A 20,568-nucleotide genomic window follows, 5' to 3' on the forward strand; every position below is an offset into this window, starting at 1 on the left:
TATTTGTACACCTAACAGCAGAAACACAGAGACAGACAGATACCAAAGGGTATCTCAACTGTGACTGAAATAGAATGTGTTCTAAGGGAGAAGATATGTTATATATATCAAGGGACTCTACTGTATAATGTAGTGATTTTATTCCTTCAGAGTTCCCTTTTGAATCCTCCCAGCCATATGCAGGGATTTCTAAAGGGCTTCAATAGGAATAAAGTTCAAATCAAGTTGAAGACCTATTCATTTCTTGCTTGTTTACTGATGATCAATACAATATCACGTTCTGCGTGAACTTACTTAAAACAAATGAAAAGATTAATTTAGAGTCCATCTGTGAATGTTCATATCTGTAGTAAGAATATAATAATAGCTAGCATGGTGATATTCAACCAGGGAATTAGGCTGAAGATTAAACATCATATAAGAATCCAGATTCTTTAACAGACAAGAAATGTTAGACATTTTTCCCTAAGCTGGTAAAAATTCATTTTGGTAACATAACACAGAGGAGCAGAACTGGAGAGTTTTACTTGGGTAGAGTCATACTTTCTAATGAATAAGTCATTTTGATGAGAAAGATGACAAGAGCTCAACAAGCTACTCTCCAGATCCAGAAATGAGTTGCTGGTCCTACTCTAAAAAGATGTAGCCTGACCCTATAAAATTAGGAGATGTTAAAATTTTTTATCTACTGTGGTTGAAGAATATCTGCCATGGGTCCCTGCCATAGGGATGGGTTAGTTCTTTTCCTTGTGAGACATTGAAACTGTCCTTAGAACTTAATTGGCTCAGGGGAAGTTGGGGGGAGGGGAGGGTGGGTAATGCTGGAGCTCCCTACATAGCTTCCTGGTCATCAGAAAACAAAGCCAGGAGAAGCTGTAGCTAGGTCCAAGGTCTGAACAGAGAACCACTATGTGCAACAAATAGGAAGGGAAGCTGTGTTTAGCTCAATTAGTGCTTTATGCTTGGCTGAATATCTTTTCGATGCTATGGTTAAGTAAATTTCCTATTGAGGCAGCTAGATGGTGGAGCATATAGAGAGCTGGGCCTGGAATCAAGAAGACTCGAGTTCAAATCCAGCCTCAGACACTTACTGTATGAACCTGGACAAGTCAACTAACCTCCGTTTGCCTTAGTTTCTTCAACTATAAAATGGGGATAATAATATCTCTCTTGTAGAATTGATGTGAGGATCAAATGAGATACTTGTAAAGCACTTTGTACAGTGCCTGGTACATAGTAGGGATGATATAAATGCTTATTCCCTTCCATTCTATTCCCCTTGTCAACTATTATTAGATGGATAATAAATATCTCAGTTCATTCTAATCTTGAACCTGAGGTACTAGTCTAGACTTGAACCTAGGTACTAAAGCAGCCCTGGCCTCCTTCATCTCCTATTCCTACAACATTTTTTGTTTTGTTTTGATTCTGGTTCAGAATTGTGATCTCATTAGTATAGGGAGCCTCCTGTTAGGAAATGTCCTCTACCAATGCAGATCAGCCACTGTCATACTAAGAGGTGGGTGGATCACGTGGACAGTATGTATCAGATGTAGGACTTGAATCCAGGTCTTGTTAACTTTGAGGTCAGCTTTCTATCTACTATGCCACAGTGTTTCTCATTCCTACTGTAAAGCCCCATTACTTATTAATTCTTATTTGGTTGGGCTTGGAAAACAAATAAGTGGGGGTAGAAATTTAGATTTGTTAATGGGTTTATTTAAATAAAAGCACAGCAGGCTATTTCCAGGGTAACTAGACAGTATGAATAGCTGAGAAGGGGATCATCTTTCCTGGCACAATCTAATGGAAAACTAGAGTAGCATTAAGTGATAAGAAGATAATGATCTGCCTAGATAAGGCAGAGAATGTCAGGCATCTAAGTACTCAAAGTACTTAGAATCTCAAAGTACTAATGAAAGGGCTTGTTTTTCACTTGAAGGAATCCTAAACACAATGCAAAAGTGGAGGAGGAGGAAAGGAAAAAGTGGACAACAATGAAACAGACTCTTTTTCAATCAATCAACACTCATTTATTAGTTGCCTACTATGTGTGTCATGCACTGGGGACACAAAGACAAAAGGAAAACAGTACCTGCCCTCAAGGAGCTTACATTCTGAAGAGAGAGGCATATCTATCCATAAACACATATTTTTATCATATATACATAAATATATATGTATATATATCTACATATACACATACAAAATACATATACAAAATAAATAAAAAGATACTCTTGCCAACTAAAAGAACGTTTAACTCAAATAAGCGCTACTCCAATATCTTACATCAAAGACATGACCTTAGATTCCACAAAACAACGTCAATGGACAACACATAATTCTAATGGCCCCAAAGAGTTTGTATAGCTTTAAAAGAAGGCTTATTTGCTTCTGGGAAAATATGATCAGATTTATAATAACATTTCTATTTTGATGTTGCTTATTTTAATCTCTGAATTTTAATGTATGGAATCCCCAGCTGAGTCAAATATTTGGATCCATTTTGGGGGGAAAAAAGATATGTATATATTTATGCATACATATTGGTCTTTTTTTTTTCTTGATCAGGCTTCAGATATAAACAATATTAGTATCAATACTACTAATTTTGCTAGTCACTGTGTACTTGTAGCAAGAAAGGCTATTTAGCACTATCAATGTGGTTCCTGTGACCTTACAGAGCTACAGAGTAAAGATCATGTTATTAAAAGAATCAGGAAAAATGCTCAATCAGAAATTGACCTCTCTGCTCTGTATAAGCAATGTTGGCTACCAAAAGGAAAGTGACATTAAAGGCAAGTTAAAATGGCAACCATCCTTTCTACTGCAAATACATAAATACATACACACACACACACACACACACACACACACACACACACATATATTCAATTAGGTGCAGTGGATAGAGTGCTGGGTCAGGAAACCTGAGTTCAAATCCAGCCTCAGACACTTATTAGTTATGTGAATTTGGGCAAAACCCTAAACTCTGTTTGCCTCAATTTCCTCAACTGTAAAATAGGGATAATAATAGCAACACCTACCTCTCAGGATTGTTGTGAGGATTAAATGAAATAATATTTGTAAAGTGCCTGGCACATAATAAGTGTTATATCAATGATAACTATTATTGGTATACATATATACATATGTATATGCATATACACAATATGCATAAATATGGATTCAAACTACTGAAAGACATAGCTCACTTTACAGAACAGAATACCTAAAATACAATTAAAGAATAAGAAATCATGATGTAACAAGTAAAAGGCAGCAAGGCATGGTGGATAAAGAGCCAGCCTTGGAGTTTGAATGACCGAAGTCAAACTTCCTCCTCGGTTATGTGATGTGACCCTGGGAAAATCATTTAATGTCTCAGTGGATCAGACAACTCTCTAAGATTATAAACTTAGATAACAACTACTGATCTACATTGGTAGAGAGAATTTCCTTACCTAAGAGTTATTTTATAGTCCAGTGATGTCATAGAAATGTCTATGTTTTATTGTATTTTTATTTTATTAATCATTTTCTAATTACATTTTAATCTCACTTGGGCTGTACTTAGGAGTTCTGCCTGCTGGCCCATGGGAGGGGAGTTTGATACCTCTGTTCAGATTCCTGCAAAAGCAAATATATAACATATGATATATAAATAATATTGTTGTACATGTAAAGGAAGACTAACTGGACAGATGGCAGAAGAAGGCTAAAGGAAAAAACTAAGTATGGCTACCTGGCAAATTTATAAAAATACTTCAGGGAAGTATTTTCCTACAGGTTTATGGTTGGTTCCCAAAGCAAGGTCATTCTGTAGATAGAGTAATGCAACTGATTGAATTCAATAAAGATTTGATCTAGATACATCTGTTCCAAGGGGTGTGTGTGTGTGTGTGTGTGTGTGTGTGTGTGTGTGTGTGTGTATGGCTAGGGAGGGGACTTGTAATTTCAATGATAAAGGGAACACTCAATGAACTTCTCTGCAACCGAAAGCCTTAAAAGGATGTCTAGAGCATCGAGAGGGTGTCCAAAGTCACAGAGCCAAGAGGTGTTACTTGAATTCAGGTCTTCAAGACCAGTTCTGACTCTACTACTCCATACAGTCTCCACACACACACACACACACACACACACACACACACAAATATATGGACTGAATAAATTCTGAAACTAAACTAAAAAAGAAAAAAAGGTTTTCTGAGGTCAGTTCATGAACAGTAACCCAATTAAATGTTCCAAAGGTTAGTCTAGTTTTAGAGCTGCAACATTATCTGTTGATTTAAGTCTCAGAAGGACTCAATTCCCACTAGAGGGCCACAGGCTGGACTAACCTCTGGAAAACTAGATGTCTAACAACAGTGGTAGTGAGCTGTATTAGTTCACCAGAATCCTGGCTCCAGAAAAGAGAAATATTGACAGCATGCAGCCCTGGAAAGTAGTTAATGCCAGTACTATTTGAGGGCAGAGACTCCCATGTGAGAGAAAACTTTCCACCAATGCCTACTGTTTCTCTACAGTCTGTTGCCCCTGCAGTTTAGTTTAGTTCAGTTTAGTTTGTTTTGTTTTGTTTTGTTTGGGGGAGGGAGGTTCTTTTTTGTTTTTAAAACTAATCTATGTAGAAACCTGATTAATTCCCGAAGGTTTTCTGTGGGAAATCTCATTATCCCTGAATAAAGCATTTGCTCCACCAGATGAGTTCACTCTATCTGAACTTTATTCTTTCTAAGTTAATGATTTAAATCACAGAATAACCAAAACTACATTGAGTAAATAGGATACAAATTTATACATGGGCATGTTTGAAGTCAAGTTAGTTATCTTGTTTTCCTTTTAAATATACGAAACTACCTTATCTTTCATTTTTCTAACAACACTGTTAGTATTATGAGAATTCTTCCCCATACTAGATCCCCTCAGAGTAGCCTACCCAACTCAGAAGAATCCTTTTTCCTGACATATCACTAATTTTTTGGTTCTTACATAATTTGAAGCTCTACCTGTAAGCAGATTTTGATAACATATTTGCTTGGAGCATACTTCCATATAACCTTAACATCCAAAAATATACTTTTCTTCCCTACTAGATGAAGTAAAAGTAATGTCACTTACCAGACAGGATTCAGGACTGAACATAAATGAAGTTACTTTGCCCCCTAGTGGTGACTGCTGGCCTTTTATTCTTATTCATTTCTTCCCTTCCTCTCTCCTCTCCCCTCTCTCCCCCACCCCCCAAGGAAATAAATGGACTAAAGCATAAGATCATATATTTACTACTCAAAGGGACCTCAGAGGTCATCTAAGCTATTTTACAAATGAGGAAATTAACACCCAGAGTTAAGTTAAGTACTGATAATACGGTTCGGCCAATAACTTGGAAGCTATTTGCAATTTTATAAAAGTACTTGATGTATGACAGGGATGTATAATAGTCAGACACAGTGGTATTCCTTAATACTGGTTTTGGGGAATAGGCCTAACCCTCATCTTAAACACCAACAATGTTCCATAACATTTTTTTGTTTGTTTTTTACTGTTGCGGGCAGGTGTTTGTCGTTTTTGCTGTCTTATTTTTTGGGAGAAGGGGAAGCATGATTTCACATATAGTAAATAAAAGGAAGTGTGATACAGTGATAAAAACAGAACAGAATCCAGGAGGTCTGGATTATTGTCGAGTCTTTGCAATTAACTAGCTATATGACCTTGGACAAGTCGCTTCTACCTCTTCATCCTCAATACTGTAAACTTAAGAGGTTTAGATTAGTTGTTTTCTAAGGTTCCTTCCAGTTCTAACATTTTATATTTTTATTAAACTACCAGTAGTAACTCATAATCCATAAATATTCAACATAGTAGAATGGGATTCTATCCTTCTTTTCTTCATCACAACTTTTCTTTTATTTTCTTTGGGGAAAGGGAGGGATATATGTCTCCAGGATTTCATTCTGCAATTTGAGCTTATGTCTTCATATAATAAAAGCTCATGTTTATGTAGAATTTACTATGTTCCAGACACTGTGCCATTACAGATATTATTTCGTTTGATCTTTACAACCACCCTAATAGGTAGGTACTATGATTATCATTTTACAGATAAGGAAACTGAGGCAAAAGAGGCTAAGTGACTTACCCGGGGTCACATAGCTAGTAAGTATCTGAGGCCTGATTTGAACTCAGGCCTTCCTTACTCCAGGTCCAGTACTCTATCCACTGTGCCATCTAGCTGCCCCCCTCATGTAAAATGGGGATAATAGTACTTATACTTCCAACTTCAAAGGACTACTATATAAAACATAATAATGTGAAATACTTATAAACCATAAGGTTTATACAAATACATATACAAATACAAATACACATACAAATGGGGGGGCAGCTAGGTGGCACGGTGGATAGAGCACTGGCTCTGAAGTCAGGAGAACCTGAGTTCAAATCTGGCCTCAGACCAAACACTTGACACTTACCCTGGGCAAGTCACTTAACCCCAATTGCCTTAAAAAAAAAAAGAACTATACAAATATAAGATATCAGCATCAGTATTCATTTGGCAATGAACATTGTTTTGTAATATCCCTTTTGCTGTTGTACTTAAATGTACGTCTTTTATATTGGTATTTAAATTTTCAATCTCCTCGACTAGACAGTAAGTTCTCTGGCATCGATTTGGAAGCAAGCATAGAGAAGACAAGATGATTCTTGTTCATTCCCTGAGTTCCTAAACTCCCAATATTCAAGCTTCAGAGTAGAAGTTTCCAACCTGTGTGACTATTATAGCCATCACGGAATTCAATCCATGAATATGACTTCTGTTTATAGTAACTGGGAAGCAGGAGGAAACAAGGGCGAGGGGTATGCACCATCTTTACAGGGAAAACAGGAGCTACAGGACTGAATTTCTATATAGTTTCTTCAACTCAGGGGGCTATAATCAATTGGAGCTAATGCTGAATACTTGCTACAGGACCTGTTTTGCATTAGTAATCTACACTTCTAACAGGACAACTAAGGAAGGTGTAATTAGAGACCAAATCATTTGTGCCTTATGTTGGAAAAAGACTCTTAAAGAACATGCACATTAGAGAGGAAAGGTTAAAAAAATGGAGAAAAGTAATTAAGTTGGTCCTTTGGGGGCCTCTAATTTGTTACTATATATAACCTTATATGGTAACTTATATAAACATAGTTCTTTTTGCTTCATTCAACAAATTTTTGCTAAGTGCCTTCTGTGTTAAAGAAATATTCTCCATGAAAATGGACATTATTAGAGATACAAAGATTAGTAAGACATGGCCCCATTACACAGGGACCTTATAATCTAAAGAGAAAAAAGCAAATACACAAATTACTATAATATAAGGCAGTTTATGATGAGTGCCATAAAAATGGTACTAAAAAGGAACTATATAGGCATTGGGGAGGCTGAGGGGGAGGAAGATAGTGTCTACATGGAGAGATCATGGAAGAGATGGCACTTAAGCGGAGCCCTGAAGGATGTACAAGATTTTAACAAAGGAGAAGAAAAGAAAAGGGTACGAGCAGAAAAAGGGGCATGAGAGGTATGGAGAGGCAGGAAAGTAGAAAATATTTATAAGAAATGGGAAATGGTCCAATCTGGCTCGAATATAGGTTATGTGTAGAAGAACAATGTGAAAAGGAATTTATGATAATAATTCAGGACCAGTTTCTGCCACCAGAAACTACAGAGGAGTTATATAGAGGAGTCTGATTTAGTGATCAATGTAAAGTATGCAAAGAATGTAGATTATGCCATTTTTCAAAGAGATAATTTAAGCCTATTATGGTTCTGCTTAGCCTTATTCCACTATCATCTCTCCTAAATAGCACTAAGTATGGCTTCCAAAATAAAGAGGGAGTCAAACCAAAACATCTCATCAATACCTTGATTACATTGATGTTCATCAAACTATACGGGCTCTACCAGAAAACACATTAAGCAGCTCTTTCATCTTATGCAACCTTCTCCAATGAAAGCAAAATGCCGTCTAGACTCCACAAGTATAAAATTCTTAGTATATGCCAAATAAAGATAGAGACTGAAAACTTTAAGCTTAAATTCAGAGGTTAGTCAACAATCATTTGGCAAGTGCTTATTATGTGTCAGGTACTCTACTAAGCACTTTAAAGAAAGGCAAAAACATGATCTCTGTTCTTAAGATGCTCACATTCTTTGTTTTGTTGTTTTGTTTTTGTTTTTGTTGCTAGGCAATGGAGTTAAGTGATTTGTCCAGGGTCACACAGCTAGTAAGTATCAAGTGTCTGACGTCATATTTGAACTTAGGTCCTCCTGACTCCAAGGCCAGTGCTGCCCTTGCTCATATTCTTAAAAGAAGAAAACATGCAAATAACAATGTACATAAAAGATACATACACTACAAATGGAAAGTAGCTACAAAATGATGTTTCTACTTATGAGGTGACCTTATTCCTTACATTACTGAGGAGAAGGAAGTCTCTTCTAGCTCAAAGACTGTTGGGGAAAGTGGCTTAGATTCTCAAAGATTAGGCTATCCCTGCGTTAGGATATTATTTTTTTTTTATCTCTATAAAGCAATCCTTTGATAATCTGATTGACATGGCAATGAATGAACAATTTGATTTAGGCAGCATTGTCATTTTTATATTGATTTATATATTGACATTACCCACCTATGAATGACTAAGATCTCCAATTGTTTAGGTCTCCATTAATGAAAAAAAGATTATAGTTGTATTCATATAATTTTTGTGTGTATTTCTTAGTAGGTGGGCTCCCAAATATTTTATATATTCTCTAATTATTTTGAATGGAATTTTTCTTTCTCTTCCTGCTCAGTTTTGTTGGTAGTATACAGAAAGACTGATAGTTTTGTGGGTTTGTTTTATTTCCTGCTACTGTGCTGAAATTATTATGTAAAATTTTATTAAATGATAAAATTCATAGAGAGCAAGTGTTCCAAAATGTGGTACAGAGATTCCTAAGGGTCCCCAAGATGTTTTCAGGGGGTCCTCTAAGTTAAAATTATTTTTATAATAAGATGTTTTAATTTTGAATATGATGTATATTGATAACTATAACCCACATAAACAAAAGCTCTTTGAGGGAGTGTCCTCTCATAATTTTTAAGTGTAGAAAGGGGTCCTGAGATCAAAAATTTTGATAACTACTTATGTGGATGAACAAAAGATCAGAATCTCAAGAGAAATTTAAAAAAAAGTAGGAAGGAAGTGGGGCTAGATTTCAAACTATGATCATCAAAATTATTCAGTGCTATTTAAGAAACATCAAGTTTGACAAAATCTAGGAGGCTTTCCATATCTGGATTGCTCATGTGAGGATGATATAATGGTTGCCTCTTTAACCCTAGTCACTAATGACTAGGGACCTGCTCATCTTTCCTATGACTTCTGTCTTGTTGGCATTGGTGGATCTTTATTATTATTCTGAAGAATATGGGAAATTGCTTCCTACTCCTTCTCACAGAGACTACTTCCACCCAATTGGAGGAAGTCCTGTATTATTGCTCCAGTGATGAAGTGGTCTTTCTTCCTTTTCCTTCTCTGTCATGTTTGTCAAATTTCCAGCCTCCTTAGACAGGGTTGATTCTTGCTTTGCCTTACCATAGAGAAAGACATAACAACCAAGGACAGTACTAGTTTAGAACACAAGCTCATTTTAGATCACTAAATGGATACATCAAGTGTCAATAGAACACCAAAACACTAGATAAAAAATGAAATTGATACTGAATCATCTTAAGGTTTAGTTGGCAAGAGACCAGACAAGCTGGATAACTTGGTAAATGCAGATAATTGACTGATTTTCTTTAACTTTACATTGAGATATTTTGCATTGGGTAGACTTGTCTTTTACTATGCTAGGTAGAACACTAATCTGGGCTTCTATTTCAAGGCACGATGTGCCGTCATCAAAGTTTTCCTTGTCTGACAATGACACACGAGCATCCTCATACCACATACACACTCAAAGAGGGAATATGGAACAATGGATCCAGTGCTGACCTCAGTCAGAAAGACTAAAGTTTAAGTCTTTCCTTTGCCATAAACTGGCTATATGTGTGACCCTGGGCAAACCACTTAACCTCTTAGTGCCTCAGGCAACTAAGATTATATATTATAGATCAGGTGCCAATCTATAATTCAGGAGGGAGTTTCTCAATGCGGAATTTGTCCCAATAGGTCCAGATAAATGTACATATGCACAGAGTCCTATCATTCAAATACATTTTTAAAAATAATTGCCCTATTAAAGAAGCTCAAAAAAGTTATTTAACTCAAATATCTGTTCATTTCACTTGCTAAATAAACCATAAATCACAGAATGCAACAGATTATCTTTTTGCTTAATGTATCATATTCTGATAATGAAGTATTAATATCTATTATAATTTATTACTTGATTTCTGTCAGTTTTTCTTTGATTAGTTTAAGTATTAATTATTTAGGGCATATAAATTCAATATTCAATTTTCATTTTTTTTATTCCTTTTATCATGATACAAATAACATTGATTATTTCTTTCAATGTTTTCCAGACTAAATTCGACTTGACTGGATATCACAGCTGCCACATCTGCCTTTCTTGAGCTGGTTGTTGTATGATATGTTCCTTAATCTTTTCAATTTTAATCTGTATTTCTCTTTACCTTAAATTTTTTGCTTCTAATACCTACCTCACAGGGTGGCAGAACAGATCAAAAATTGCATTTTTAAAACTTACAGTGCTTAAAGCAAATGTTATTGTTGGGATTATTATTTTAGCTCACTAGGTTCCAGTTTACTCACCTGTAAATAAAGGAGTTGAATTAGATGCTGCCTGAGATTCCGTCTAGCTCTTAATATTTTATGAATTTATCAGTTGGAAAAAATAAATCTATAATAAAAGAGGAAATGGGAAATTCTTATGTTGATCATAAACTCAGGGCCTCTGGGAGGTGCAATGAGCACCAGGCCTGGAATCAGGAAGATTCTTCTACCTGAGTTCAAATCTGTCCCCAGATACTTACTAGCTGTGTGAACCTGGGCAAGTCACTTAACCCTGTTTGCCCCAGTTTCCTCATCTGTAAAATGAGCTAAAGAAGAAAATGGCAAACCACTTCAGTATTTTTGTCAAGAAAACTCCAAGTGAGTTATTTGAATTAAACCATTGTTAGTTTAAAATAAAAACCAACCAAACAAAACTTAACTTCAGTCTTATAGTCTAAATATATCTACAATCACAAAGAAAACAAAATAACCTCCATAGGAGGAAGAAATCCTTAAATGTGAAAGCACTGCTTAGTTTCAATACTTCCTTTCCTATTGTAAAAGTGACTTTAGAAAATGACTCTACATGGGAATATCATACTGTACCTGCTGAAATCACTATGGAAAAATATTAGGCTTGTTCAAGGCTCAAATTGCAAAATTTGCTTTTTGTTGCTTTGGCATATGTTTTCTACAATCCTTTCTGGTAGCTTTATTACTTTAGGTACAGTCTATACTGGTACTGTCCATAAATGCTACTGGATAGCACTTTAAACACATTGCCCTTAGTGAGCTGAAGCCTGTAAGATCCCAGATTGGGAGACTATCTTCATGAAAATTAGATACTTTCTCTGCACTTTCAGCACAACACTGGATTTCTTTAGAACTGCCTGAAGATCAAATACTAAAAAGAAAAGGAAAATAACTTCATGAAGAAAACTTGGGTCTGAAGCAAAAATGCTAATCATCAAATTATAAATTTCTGTGAGAAAACTGATGGCATTTTAACTCTGATGTAGTCAATCTAACACTAATTTCAATCAGGATTCAGGGAAGAGGAAAGAAAACAATGTAGATAAAAGTATTTTAAAAATACATTGTAATTTCTCAATAAAATATTACCCAAGGAATATAATTTTGTTCTTTGACAATGTCAAAACTTGGCTTAAAGTTATTTAATGTTGTCCTGGTGATATGATATTTGGAAAAAAAATGCTTCTCTATTGCTAGGAAGAGCAGAAAAAGCTATTTTTATTTTCTATCACTACCATATTCCCTATTCAGGGACCACAGCAGAGAGCATTTACTATCTCATTAAGCAACAGCCTCCCTGTTTTGATGGTTATTAGTATTTATAAAGAAAAAAAACTGAAGGCAATTCTTCATTTTCACATATGAAGTGCATTTCAAGTGTCTGGCACTACTCCCATCACTTAAAATGCTTTCTACACAAGCATAAAAATTGTACACCAAGGGTCTAGTTTGCTTGCACTGATATACACACAATGACTATTACTGTAACAAGTGACACATTTAAAGGGGCAGGAGAACAAGCTCTTCAATGATGTGTAAGAAAAAGAGTGTAAAATGTGTCATTTGACTACATTAAAAAAAAAAAAAGAATACAGCCAGAAACATAAACCCTGTAATCAACATCCTCTGCTTTAGTTATTGTATTTGACTGAAAAGCCTATTTTTTGTTTCCCTTTGTAAATGTCTTAGCACTCAGACAGCCTAATGATAGCCAACAACATATTAAGCCACTGCTACTTTCTTTTTTCTTTTTTAATGTTTTAATCTATTTATTGCAGAAGCAGGATATGCCAAAAAATGAAACAATATTTAGGAAGGGGAAAAACTCATGAAAGAAAAAGAACATTTTACTTCTTCACTAAGGAATTTTGAAATTAGGTAATAACAATAATAACTCAATATTTCTTTGGTGTTTTAAGTCCAGAGTGCTTTCCATAAGTCATTTCATTTGATCCTCACAACAACTGTATGAAAGTAGGTGCTTCTATATGTAGACTTTAATGTGGAAGATACTGTAAATTTTCAGCTGAATTCTGGAGCCCTATGATAATGGGAAAGAACATACTTTTAACTTTTCTACCCATTTTTCCCAAATAAAAAGTGTAGGAGGAAAACTAGCATCTTCCAGATATTTCATACATGATCTGGGCCTCATAACCCATGTGTTTATGATACCTAGGTGTAAAGTAAAAATAATCTAAGAATATCTGGATTTTTCACTATAATATAACTCAACTATAACATGTTACTAGAATTTCAGGATTTTATGTCACAAATTTAATTACAATTAAATTTGCATATCTATGCATAAACATGCATAGATAGAAAGCAGCTATTAAAAAGCTCAAAGTCATAAAACTGGAATCATGTATTTATTATGTTAACCATGTTATTTCATACCTCAAACGTTCTTCCCAGCAGGAAACAATGAAATAGTTTCAATTCTTTCCCTCCAAAATTGTGGTAAGCAAATAAATGTACTGAATTTTAGGTTCAGTGAGCAGTGTGCATTGATGGTTATTAAATGTTGATATTCAATGAAAAGACAGATCAAAATCAGAGGGTAGTCAAGCTTAATACTGTTCTTATACCATCACTTGCCCCAGGGCAGAGGTTTGGACAGCTGTTCTATCAAGGGTCACTATTGAATAGGTAAGACTGAATGGAAAGGAAACCTGGGAAATGATGACAGAGCTTAAAATGTTATGGGTCAGGACTTTTTATACTGTTGTATTTATTGTTTTTCCTTCATTCTGAAGAGGACCAATGACATTATTGGGTGATATCTTGATTTGTGAGTGAACTGAATTTAAATGAGGCAGAGTTGCACAAATATCAGCCAAATCTCTTTTTCTAGTCGTTGAAGTCCAGTGGCAAGAAAAAAGTCAGGATGACTGGCAATGGCCTGGGATGCAGTGGTGGATGACCTTGGTGTCTCTGATGTATGACCAAGCTCTATGAACTCAACAGCTCTTGTTTCAGTCGATTTCATGGTGCTGGAACAAATTGTTTTCATCTGCTCATCCACTGGGGGATGTCTTCACATGCTTGGGGAAGACAACCCCTTAACTCACCAATAGGTTTGAGTCCTGTTGATTACCTTCAACCTGGTTTAGTTCATCTCCTGAGACAGTTCTACCTGGGGTGACCGCTGAACGTGCTACAGATTCTTGGAGCCACAGCTGAGAGCTGGGTGGACACCAAAGGTGAGTGAGCAGCCCTGAAAAGAACTCAGCAAGCCCTCACACCAGAGGTGCCAGTCCTCCCTTAACATCCCACTCACTCCTGTATTTATTATAACTTATTTGGTATTTTAACATTTTGCTTACTTAATTTAGTTCTAAGAATTCCCAAGTTAATGTATGCATTCTTTTCCTACTAATTAAAAAATTTCAAAATTCTGTCAAATAGCAAGATTTTTTTTATTTACCCACTACAATTATACTAGTAAAATATAATAATTTATGTTTTAGTCAAGAAAAAATAAACATCTAACATGCATCTAAGGCATAGAAAGTTAATGTGATTTTGATTTACAGAGTTATATAGTCTTTCTAATTAAAGGTGACCAAATAGTTACATTACTTGCTAATTCTAGGAAAGATAATCTTTGCTAAGAGATATAGGCAACCATTTGTTTATTTTAGAATACATTTGTTGGTATTTTTTCCTTTTCTAAGTATCATTGTGAACAATAAGATGCAATTATAGAATGTGCATAAAGTATTTGTACAGTATTTTTTCTTAATTTATGTTACAAGTCAATAAAATCTAATAATTTTAAATGGATGGCTTTTATATAATCATTTATATAGCTGTGTTTAACTACTATGCTTGTTACAAACCTAGATGACTTGCCCAGAGTTACACAGCTAGTAACTAGCTAGCCTGAGACCAGATTTTAACTTAGGCTTTCCTGACTCTAAGCCCAGCACTCTATCAACTGTACCATCTAGCTAGAATCCTCTACCTAGAATTCAAGCAATAAAGAAAAATGAGATTTAACATTGGGGCTAAACTGCTACAGTTATAAAACTCATTTATACCTTTACAATGCTTAAATGAATGAGAAATCAAACCAAGGCTCTTCTTTCCTTCACAGCTAAAATTAGAGGACACAATCAATGGAAAAAAGGGTGAGGGGAGGAAGGAGTTCACATATTCCATACATTTCTATTGGTATATAAGCTACTTGAGGGCAGGGATGGTCTTATAGTTGTATTCCCAGTATGTAGTATTAGAATATTATAGGTGTTTAATAAATTCTTTTTAGTTGATTGATTTCATTCTACAGTACAAAGGACCACTATATAGGAAAAACAATGGGAAGACTTAAAGAACAGGTGGACGTTAGGCCTCAAACCAATACTGTTGGTGGCCTATGTTTTAAGACTCAGACAACTTCAGATTTCACCCTACCAAGTTTCAGCATTAGATTACTCCCACCATCCACTGCCTTCACTCCTACTCACCTGCTGCTGAGTAAAACTGAAGAAAATCTCAAAACCGATGAGTGGGTGGATCCACTACAAATGTATGGTACATAATCTCAACTGGGCCTGTGCTGGGGCAAGGCAATCTTTATTCAAGTCACTGCTCCACTCATCACTGCACCTTTTCCAAACCTTGCGTCCCTCCTCAAGCATCCCCTCCCATCACCATCCTCTCAGCTGAGAATCTTGCCCCATATTTCGATGAAAAACTTGAGGCCATTTACCAAGAGCTCTCTCTTATCCCCTTCGCCTCATCTCACATCCCTCTGATACCTCTCCCCACTATCTCCTCTTTCACCCTAGTCTCACATGAAAAGGTGGCCTCTCTCCTTGCCAAGGTAAATTTTTCTATATGCACAACATCTTCATTCAACTGAAACTTCTTTCTCCAAAGTTACCAATGATCTCTTAATTGCCAAATCTAATGGCTATTTCATAGTCTTCACCTTTGACACTGAATCACCCTCTTCTCTTTGATGTTCTCTTTTCTCTTGGTTTTTATGACACTGTTCTGTTACAATGGAACATCCCTCCACCGAACCAGCACCCTTCTCCTACTGGTGATTTCTTCTGGGGCCTCCTTTTTGGGGAGAGGCCCAAGCCAGCCAACCTTCATTCCACTCCCAGCTCTGCTTCTGACTTTCTGTACGTCAACATCATGCCTCAGCTACATTCTCTTTCTGGAACTTCCCTTAATGCCTGGGATCCCTTGACTCTGGAACGCTCATCATCTCCTGAGGTCTTCTCATCCTGGAAAATCTCTCCATGATGCTGGCCTCTTTTAACCATTGTTAAGTTCCTTCCCAAAGCCTCCTTATGGGGAGTTATCTAGGCTGGCCAACCTTCATTCTCCTAGCTCTGTTTTGGCCTTTCCAGACTTTAACAGTTGGCTCTCAGGTACCTTTCTCCTCCCACTTCTTTTCAATTCCCTTTCATGTGTTGTTTTCCTCCATTAGAATGTAAACTCCTTGAAGGCGAAGAGTTCCTTTTTGTACCCTCAGCACTTTGCAGAGTACTTGGCCCATAGTAAGCACCTAATGTTTATTGTCTTGCCTTCTCCAACCTCTCTCCTGACCCCCAGTCTCAAATCTTCAACTGTCTATTGGACATCTCAAACAGGTTGTCCTGTAGACACCTTAAATTTAACATAAAATCATTATCTTGTCTCCCAAACTCTCCCCTCTTCCATACTTCCCTAGTGCTAATGAGAGTACCATTATCCTCTGAGTCTTCCAGGCTCAAAACCTGTCATCCTCTAACCTCAACTCTTCTATCTTCAACTCTCAATCCCTCTATCTGTAGCCAAATCCTGTCTTTTCTACCTGTCTCTCTGAAATGGGCCCTTGTTACCATACCTGGGCTATGGCAGTAGTCTTCTGGTTGGTCTCCCTGCCTCAAATTTCTCCTCACTCCAGTCCATCCTCCACTTAGCTGTCAAACTGATCTTCCTAAAGCACAGGTCTGACCATGTAAACCTCAGTTCTTCATTCAATAAATGTCAGAGGTTTCATATTACCTCCAGGATCAAATATAAAACCTTCTAGTTTTGCTTTTAAAGCCCTTCATAATCTTGCCCTTTTCTACCTTTCTAGTCTTCTTACACCTTATTCCCTCTATTTACTTTGCCATCCAGTGACACTTGCCTCCTTGTTGTTCCTTGAACAAGTCACTCATCTCCCAACTCCAGGAACACCTAAAACTCTCTCCCTCCTGAGCTCTTAGAGTACAGAGACTTTTCTGTCTTTCTTAAGTGCTTAACACAATGCTTGGCACATAATAGGAACTTAATAAATGCTTGCTAACTTGACAATTTCTTCATGTAATCATATTATATTTATATGATCTAAAACTGAATCTGTTAGCCTTAACTACCTAAAATACATTACCCAAACGGAGAGGATTAGTTATTGATGCACGTGCACACACACACACACACACACACATCAAGAGACAGAGAGAGAGAGAGAGAGATCTCTCCAATTTTGAAACACAAAAGCCATGGGCCTGCCCATGGTGATTTTAGCTCTATGCCCAATGACCTAAAACCATGAAGTGGTCTTTGGTTTCTATCTACCTTAATGTACTGGGGTAAAAGGTTCTAGTATCCCATTCTGAGAGATTCTGAAGATCCGGTTAATTTTGACCAATGCCAGAACTGAGGAGGTGGGACTGCATTTACAAAAGGGACAAGGCAATTTCATCTATCACGGAATGTCAGAACTGAAAAATACCTCAAAGATTCTTTAGTCTAACTTCCTTATTTTACACAGGATGAGTAACTGGCACTTTTATGACTGGCTCATCACGACAAGATTCTAGGTGTGTCTTCTCTCCTCACCGGGAAAAGGGAAATGCTTTTTCTGTCTACCATAGGCTATCTACATTGTAAAACTCATTGTTCAAAGCATGACTTTGCTCATGTAGCAAGACACATATGGGGCCAAGAGAAGTTAAGCATTGATGACTTACTCTAAAAATTCAGAATATAGATGGAATAAAAGGTCTTAGAATATAATGCACTTACTTAGATGTGAAGTACTATCTATTCCATAGGGATATATAGATATAGATGTAGATATATATATATATATATATATATATATATATATTTTAGGAAGCAACCTTCAGATATAGACTCTGGATAGTTAATGTAACCTAAAATCCATGCTGACAAAACTCCAGCCTTTTGGGACATGTGCACTTTTAAAAGAAAAAGTCTCAAAGGCAAATTTCTTTCTACAATGGTAATTATAGAATTCTAGTGGCCAAATTCTATCTAGCAGAATACAAGTAGATTTGAATTTTAAATGAAAAATTAACCAGTACCATTCATTATTAAAACTTCTTTTTCTCCCTGCCACCAAAGTATTTAAAGAGTTTTTTAAAATGAACTTTTGATATATTAAGTGCCACAATCAATTTTCTCAGTATTCTGCTTGTTACTGACACCACTCTAACACAGTAATTAGTTCCGTAGAATTAGTTCCTAAATAGACTAAATACAAAAGCATTTTACAAATGTGCTTCCTTCCACCCAGTCAACCAAACCAGATAACTAGATTCGAGCTCCAATCTGATATAATGTGGCCATGGACAAGTCAGCTATCATTTTTTGACCCTCAGTTTTCTCATCTGTAAAATAAAAATAATACTTTCACTATCTACCTCATATCATTGTTGCAGGGAAGGCATTTACAATTCTTAAAGTGCAATACAAATGTGAGTTGTTACTCTCATCAACAATCACTTTACTACCCAGGGCCTCAGTTTCCTGATCAATAAAAGTAATTGCCTATTCCATAAGGAGAAAGATTACACAGATTATTAGACAAACACACTTTATAGGACAATATGGCACTAATAATAATAGCTAGCATTTACATAGCCCTTTAAGGTTCGCAAATTGCTTTACAAATATTGAATTTTATCTTCACAACAACCCAGGGAGATAGGCTCTATTATTATTTTTATTTTACAGCTGAGGAAACTGAAACAGAAAGAGGTTAAGTGATTTGCCCAGGGTTGCACAGCTAGTAAACTTCTGAGGCTAGATTTGATTTCGAGTCTTCTTAAGGCACTGTATCCACTGCCACCTAGCACTAAAAGAAGGCAGAGAACCATCTTGTGGTTTTTATCAGCATAAAGAGTGGAAAGAATATCAGAAGACCTGTTGAGTCCTTGCTCAACCATTGTTTGACCACAGGTTCCTTGAACTGTTCAAGACTTGCTTTCCTTGTATGTAAATTTGGAAAACAGTTCCATAACCAATTTCACAATGGTCCTCAAATAATATAATATATGAAACCACCATAAATAAATACTAGCTCATCATCATGATTATTTTTGTTCTAGTAATAGCACATATTAGGTAGATAATCCTGGAAAAGTCACTTTCTTGAGATTCTTACCTCATCTGTAAAATAGAGATAATATTTGCACTGACTCACTGGATTGTGGTAAGGAAAGCATTCTGAAGGTCTTAAAATGCCACACAAATGTGAGTTATTATTATTACCTTTTCACAGGTTGATTTCCCTACTAGAATGCAAGTTCTCTGAGGGCAGAGATTGTTTCATTTCTCTCAGGTCTTAGCACAGACCCCACACCTAGTGAATGCGTAATTAATATTTGTGGACAGTTGATTGGCCGACTTCCTAACATTTCCAGCAGCGTGAGTCCCCTCAATCGAGGAGGCTGCGAACCAAACGCTCGTTTCTCACTGATGAGGCCTCCTGTCACATTATAAACAGCTCCTGCGGCTGTCCAGGTAGCACCGCTTTAGGTGTGCTCGGTCCCAGGCTGGACAGCAACAGGCAGGCGGCTCCCTGAGGCGTCTTTACCTACAGGGTTTCAGGCCCCGTAGGATCAGACGTGGAAAGCGGCGAGCGGCCCTAGAGCCGAGCGGGGCAGAAGCACAAGCCCCTGGACGGCTTCCGCTCGGACCCAGATTTGCAAGGCTTGAGGAGGTGCCACTGAAAGTCCCCCTCGGACAAACCAGGGACCCCCGCCCCACAGGTGGCATCGTTCGCTTGCCGGTCCGAGGCTCCCCCGCCCCATCCTCCCACCGACGCCTCCTCCCCGGGCTCTGAGCTCCCGACCCGCCCCAGCCCAGCCAAGCCGGTGCTCCTGGATCCGGTCACCCCGAGGCCGCACAGCGCAACAAGTGCCCCCCTCCCCTCGGCCCCGCCCCTGCGCGGCCAGGTGCGGCCGCCATCCCTGGGGGGAGCCCGGCCCGAGGGGCTGCGGAGGGCGCGGCCCGAGGGGCGCAGGCGGCCCGAAGCCCTCCCCGCCCCAGCCTCACCCGGCACAGGCTGTCCGCAAAGACGCGCGGGTCCAGGTGGCAGGCGATGATGGCGCTGGGCAGGTCCTGCAGGTCGATCTCCTCCATCTCACAGTCAATGAAGCTCCAGTCCCCCCCGCCCTCGTCCCGGGCCTCCGCCCCCTCGAACGGGGAGAAGTGCGGCCGCGTCGCCTCCAAGCCCGGTGGCACCGCCTCCTCCCCTGCCTCCTCCCCTTCCACAGACGCCGCGCCGGCGACGGAGACAACCGCCGCCTCGCTCCGGGACCCCAGCACGCCGCCCTCCATCCCGGGCAGACCGGGACGCGGAGCCGGCAGGACGAGGCGGGGCCGCGGAGGGTCCTCCCCGAGGCTGGCGAGCGGGAGCGCGGGGGGTGGAGGGTGCGAGCCCGGCTCGAGCGCCGAGGGCGGGGGGAGGACGGAGGCTGGCGAACGCGAGCCTCCCGCACCTAGACGTTCAGGCAGGGCGCG

The 20,568-nt window shown here is 38.1% G+C and overlaps 1 protein-coding gene across 1 annotated transcript in view; it reads right to left on the reverse strand.

The window, feature by feature from the left end:
* The window catches only part of RCAN1 (regulator of calcineurin 1), a 111,306-nt gene extending 90,921 nt beyond the window's left edge, over positions 1-20,385 (reverse strand). The window contains exon 1 of the mRNA XM_027875415.1: positions 20,101-20,385. Within this exon, the coding sequence (XP_027731216.1) occupies positions 20,101-20,385 (285 nt within the window). The remainder of the gene's footprint in view (positions 1-20,100) is intronic.
* Positions 20,386-20,568: the final 183 nt, after the last annotated feature.

The sequence above is a fragment of the Vombatus ursinus genome, unplaced genomic scaffold (assembly GCF_900497805.2).
Source record: "Vombatus ursinus unplaced genomic scaffold, bare-nosed wombat genome assembly UNPS02014809.1, whole genome shotgun sequence".
NCBI lineage: Eukaryota > Metazoa > Chordata > Mammalia > Diprotodontia > Vombatidae > Vombatus > Vombatus ursinus.